The sequence below is a fragment of the Phaseolus vulgaris genome, chromosome 11 (assembly GCF_051622355.1).
Source record: "Phaseolus vulgaris cultivar YP4 chromosome 11, ASM5162235v1, whole genome shotgun sequence".
Classification (NCBI taxonomy): Eukaryota; Viridiplantae; Streptophyta; class Magnoliopsida; order Fabales; family Fabaceae; genus Phaseolus; species Phaseolus vulgaris.
Window position 1 is genome coordinate 11725708 of NC_143508.1, and position 6561 is coordinate 11732268.

A 6561-nucleotide genomic window follows, 5' to 3' on the forward strand; every position below is an offset into this window, starting at 1 on the left:
AAAGGCAGTTTTCGATTTAAGCAGCCATATGTTCGAGAAAGTAAAGTTTTGGACAGATAATAAAGAGTCTGTCTGACAACCAAATACAAGTTAATGAAGGACCTTGAGAAAGATTTGCCCGTTTTCAACACGGTTTGATACCATGAAGGGCGTAATATCCATCCCAGGATGTGTGCAAGCAACTTGAGCGAGGGCATCCCCGAATCTCGCGTCATAAGCATCAAGAACATCTCCGGTCAGCTCAGCCTCAGCTACTTCAAACCTCTTAGCTTGTTGATGGAGTTCGGCCTCCACTTGACCCAACTGCACCTCTCGACTGATGGACCTTCTTTCAAGCCCCGTAATCTTGGACTTGGACACCTCAGCAGCCTTTTCTAGCTCGAAGACCTGAATCCGCTGGGGCAGAACTCTTGCCTTCAGCTCAGTAACCTCTCGGAACTTGGCATGAAGTTGTTTAGAAAGATCTTCTTCAGAATAGCAAAGGCGAGCCAACTTCTGTTTCAGTCTCGCGGGCAGCAGACGAACGAGCCAGCAAGGATGTCTCTTCTTTAGTCTTGGCCTCTATCACCCCCAGTTCAAGCCTGGTTAGTAGAGTGTTGGACTGAGCAAGAAGAGCTCCAAAATTGAAGCCTAGTCTTTCCCTCGCAGCGACCTCATCCGAGTCCGCAGTCACCCCTAGTTGGAAGCCCTTAAGGGCATGTTGTAGGACAAGGGGCAGCTCAAGGGCAGGAGGAGTCTCAGAAGCACTCGTTCCACCAAGGTCAGGAAACAGGGTAACGTTAGTCGTGTGATCTAGGGGCGAAACCGAGCGACCGGTAGAAGAGGAATAGGAGGCCATCGTCGGTGTAGGCCTGAGCCGTTTAGAGGTTGGCCCCTTGGCAGAGTTCTCGTCTGATTCGATCTCTACCACCTTACCCTTGTAAGGAGATGGAACGAGAGACGATTGGGCGGCGACGAGAGGGACCGCGACTCCAGGAGTGGAAGGAGTAGGCGAGGGCACAGCAGCGGCGGAAGCAAGGGCGTGGTGGCTAGAAGTGCCCACATCCCTCGAAATCCCACGGAGGTGAGCGAGGATATCAGTCAGTTTGGCTTGCTTCTCTTCACTCAGAACCATACCTGCGTGCAAATTTCAAAATACGAGAGAATCACAGAGATAAAACATGTGAATGCACGAAGGTAGAGCGTGCAAACACAACATTACGATAACTCGAAGGAAACTCAAGAAAAAAGAACAGAGAGCGATTGAAATGCAGAGATTAAATAGCCCAGGCAGTTATCTAACATCAAAATTAAAAAGTGAGTGCGAACAATAGTCAAAGTTCGTACCTTCGATCACATAGCAAGAAGATGCTGGAATGTGTAGGGGAAACACGAGAGTACTCGAGCAAGAAGACGAAGCAATCGAGAGTTTCAGAGAATGATAGAACAGTGATTGGACGCGCGCGCTTTCGAACGTTTAAAGAAAACAAAGAAGCGTAAGCGACGTTAAGCCCTAACTGTTGATCAAAGCACGTGTGCGCAGATAGGACAGGCCCATAAAGATGTCACTTTGGTGCAGTATTCACGTCCTGTCACGCAGAGCCACGTAGGTCACCCAAGGCAAGGACTTGGTCTCTTTGCTGAATGAGTTACAGCTCGAGACTGGGGGGCTTGTGTACCGACCGGTCCATGGGCGTTGTTGACCACTGGTAATGTTGGTGCCACGTAAGCAGGGTCCCACGAGCGGCGTGGGCCAGTGTCTCGCGAAGCACGTGCGCTAAGGAACCAAAGGGTGGTCAGACATCGATCGCCAGGATATACCGACATGCCACTAGACAGTGTGGTGAGGTCGGACATCGGGACCCAAACAGTAGAACTGGGCCACGAGAGGTGGATCCTAGACCACACACCAGTTATCAGTAAGGGAGAAGCCTAGATCACGAGAGTCCATGCGTGTAGAGTGGATGACACGTTTTAGGCGTAACACAAGTACAGAGTCACTGGAAAGATACGACCTGTGAAGGTCACATTCCAGGGACGAGCTGCATGCATGGTATGTGAACAGCTAGGGCACTCCCAGAGGCGGGTGACCCCAAAAGATCAGGTGCACGAGGAGGCACCCAGGTGGTCACCCCGACAGAGGTTGCACTCCAGTTAGGGACCCCACGCGCTAGGTTATCCTAAGAGTAGGGTAACAACAGTGTTGGGCCTGCCCCATCAGAAAGGCCCATTTCGGGTAAAGAGGAAACTCTAGTTTCAGTCTAGTAAGGTAACAAACTTGGCCAGGTACGCTATTCCCTTGCGCTGCTTAACACACACAGTGACAGTTATACAGTTTGGTGTTTCCTAGACCTAGTACTGACTTGAGCGTCGGAGTGCAAACGGCCTCTAGGACACCCTTTGTCTTTGTGTTTTCAGGTATTCATCACAGGAAAGACACGTACAAACGCAAGGATTCTGAACGTAAGACTGACGTAGGCACACGAAGGCGTTTCGGATCAACCGGCAGGAACAAATAGAAATTATTTTAAAAAACAATAACTTTTTTACTTTTTAAAATAATATTTATTTAAATTAATTTAATGATTAATTATTTTTTATTTTTAAAATTAATGATGATTCATTATTTTCTTTATAGTGTTTATTAGTAAACAAAGGAGGAAGACCCAATTTTCCTTGCTTTAAACGCAAACCTATATAAAATAATATATATAGATGAATATGTTCATAGTTTTTGGAATTCAAAATCTATTTTAAGAGTTATTGTTGAGTACTTTTGGTTAATTATTACTAAATATTAAGTCATGGAAACTCTACATTTAAAATGTTCTATCTTAATATGAAAAAAATATCATAAAAAATCCCAAGTTTACTTGTGATATGACAAGAATATTATTATATGAACTTGATATGACAAACCCGTTTTTTAGGACTGAATTATTTATTTTCAATAAAAAAATATAATAGTTATGGAAAAAAAAAAACTTTTTCTTAAACCTAGAAAATTTTAGAGTATAATAGTTCATAATTCTTAATGACCCCATCCCAGCAAAAATTTCTCTTTTTTCATGAATAAAGCCATCAAAACTCACAAGCTTATAAACTAAATTTCTATTCTTGAGTAACTTTGAAACTACACATAATTGATCATGAATAGATCAAATAAAAGAAAAAGTGTGATTGTTTACATAATATTGTTGAGATTTCTAACAAAAACTACTTGAAATTCATGAAGCAATCCTCTGGAATGGTGTCTAAAGATGGCTTCCAAGAATTGATTCTCTCATCATCACACTCACCACCAACTTCTGAAACCCTTCCTCCTCTCAACTTCACAACATGCAACAATTGCTCCATTGAACTCTGCAGTTCAGCTTCATCCTTGCACCTCAACATCCTTTTCAACTCTTCCACACTCATCACCACCCTAATCCTCGCACTCCCACTTCTACAGTAGTTTTCTCCTTCACCATTTTGCACCATGAACCTCACCTTCTTCTTCATGCTTTGTTCCATTCCTGGTGCTTCCAACTTGGACAATATTGGAACTGCCTTTACCTTCTCATGAGAGAAGGTATCATAGTTCTGATCTTCCTGTGCTGATATCTTGCTGTTCCTCAAACAGTTTCCCATGTTGATGATGTATAATGTTGAAAAATTGAAGGTAAAGAAGAAGAAAAGATGGGAGAAAAGGTATGAAAAGTGAGGTATAAATAGAGAGAAAGCACATGGGGTATCCGTTTGTTGCGCCGGGTGATGGAGATAAAAAAGCTCAGATTCTCTTTGCTTCTTATGACTCATCGTCACCGTCACCATGAAATCGTGCATGCTTTTGTTTCAAACTATTAATATAAAAAAATTATTAAATAATAATTAAATTTAAAGATAAAAATAATTAATCATTCATAATGAATGTATGTGCTTTTCTTTCTTTCGTATTATTATTATAATAAAATTATTATATAATAATTATTTTAAAAATAAAAAAATAATTAATTATTATATAGACTAATTTGCATAAATTAAAAAACTATTAATATTTAAATTGATTTTTAATATTAATAAAAATTTATAAAATAATTTTTAAATTATTATCTAAATTAGTTATCAGTGTTTTATCCACTAATATTTTAAATTTAAATTAATCTTTAAAAGACTAAGAGAGACTAATTTAAAATATAAAGTAGTTAATAGTTAAAACTTTGATAGATAATATTAAATATCAATTTAAAAATTATTTTATTAATAATAGAAATTTTACAAAATAGTCTTTAAAATTAGTATATATTTAATAAAAAAAATTAGTAATATTTTAATGTTGGAGCGTGTGTCTCACTTTGTTTAAACATTTTTTTTATCTGTAACAAATAAATAAATAGGAACATTACAGGAGATGCTCAAATCCTTCTACAATACAAAAGAAAAGATTTCTTTGACATCACACAGTAAAAACATTTTTTTTATCAGCAAAATATGAATTAATAAATAAGAGGTATTTCAAGGATATATCAATCCTTATACAAAATCTATGTAAGACTCATATACCTTTTACTCATACTTAATAACTCCTAGAAAAATTGACAGTCATCATACAAATCAAGGGCTCAAGGCATCAATCAGAAAATGAAAAGCTTACCACAGGCGCTCTAGACATTACCCATGACCAAGCCTTCATCTATGCCAAAGAAAAAATTTTAATGTGATCTATCTTACCACCTCTGAATAAATCCTTGTTCCTATGTGACGACAACTCTCCTACAACTGCTATCCAAACACATCCCCAAATTTGATTAACGCTTTGACACTGCTCAACTTGAAACTTTTAAAATGTTCTTTTGGCTCCCTATGATCCGATGATGTTAACCCCATCCATTCGTAGCATTTGGACCACACTAACCAAGCAACTCTACAAGTGCAAAAAAGATGAGACGTGGTTTCCTCTTCCTCCCCGCACAAACCACACGTGATAGAGCTCATACCTATCCCCCTTCTGACCAAATTCGCTTTAGTCACTATTTTGTCTTCAAGAACACTCCAAGCTATTTTGTCCCCTGAATATTTTCTTTAAGAATTTTGTACGCAGATTTTACCAAGAACACTATTGACTCCTTGTCCTTCCGACCCACGAGTCATCCTTATCCATTTTAACCCTTTGTTCCCCCAAAATTTACATCAATTGATATTCCTGATTCTGCTCCCATTCAAACAAGTTTCTTCTCCATTTAATCTTCCATTTTCACTCTGAATTTTCTAAACTCTCCTCGGCGTGCCATACACACAGTAGAAACATACATTTGACACCATATTATATTAATATTATAATATTTAAAATAAAAAATAAATCAAATATGATTAAAATATTTTTTATTGGTTTATGAAGTGTATGTTTTCTACTGTTTGTGGTGTTAACATATCACCACCAATACAAAAGTCCATTTCAATCCTCACTAGTAGTAAAGAACACCCTCCTTCTAACACCTATGCAAAAAAACTACATGCAATTATGCAGAAAATTGCATCCAATTATGCAGCAAAACAGAAAAATTTGCATCGAAACCTACTTAATAAATTAACTCTCTAACCTTAAAAAAAATGTTCCCTTGTATGAAAAAGGAATATTATTATTATGTGTGTGAGATAGAAGAGCAAAAGAGCTTATATACAGAGCAAGGACAACAACTAACTATTAGGTTAGTAGAACCGTGAAGAGAGGTTTAACAGTAAACTATATTAACTAACTAACATATTAACTGACTAACATCCCCCCATTAAACTGATGTGGGTGGAACACCAACCATCAGTTTACATCTGAAACCCAAGAATGCAGGACCCGATATAGACTTGGTGAGAATATCTACTATTTGGAACCTAGCAGCAAGATGGATTAAGCTAATTTTATGTTGTTGAACATAGTCTCTGACAAAGTGTAAGTCGAGCTTGAAGTGTTTTATGCGGGAATGCATGATGAGGTTGGCACTGAGTAGAACAACACCAAGGTTGTCAGAGAAAAGATGAGGTTGAGAAGTAGGTTGGTGCAACTCATGTAACAGGGATTGTAGCTAGAGAACTTCGATTAGAACTGCAACGATACTTCTGTATTCGGCTTCGGTGTTACTACGCGATACAACGCGCTGCTTGTGGGAGGACCATGAAATGAGGTTGCGACCATAGTAGATGCAGTAGCCTGTGGTAGATTTGCGGTCATCTACATCACTGATCCAGACAGCATCACTGAAGGCACAAATAGTTGGAGAGGGGTTGGATTGAAGTATCACACCATGAGTGCGAGTACCAGCTAACGAAGAATTCGTTTAACAACTTTGATAGCTGTCGTTTTGCTGTCAAATTAATATGAATCTAGCGTAGACTTGTCTAACACTAGAGAGATGATAGTATAATTGTGGTCAGATGACCCCAAGTCGTCTCCCAACGAATCCAATAGTGATTCAGTTAACCAAATTCAAAATCTATCTACAAGCAATGAAAAGTTAGTAATAACAATAATAATAAAAAGGGGGTTAAGATAGTTATGCAGAAAATATAAAAGAGATTGAAATAGAAAATAAAAAGCGGTTGATCCCC

At 38.6% G+C, this 6561-nt stretch overlaps 1 protein-coding gene across 1 annotated transcript; it reads right to left on the minus strand.

Moving 5' to 3' along the window:
* Positions 1-3072: 3072 nt before the first annotated feature.
* On the minus strand, positions 3073-3656 carry LOC137825358 (uncharacterized). Its single transcript, XM_068631031.2, has one exon. The coding sequence runs from the start codon at positions 3610-3612 to the stop codon at positions 3196-3198; it is 417 nt and encodes a 138-aa protein (XP_068487132.1). The 5' UTR covers positions 3613-3656; the 3' UTR covers positions 3073-3195.
* Between the last annotated feature and the right edge of the window lie 2905 nt (positions 3657-6561).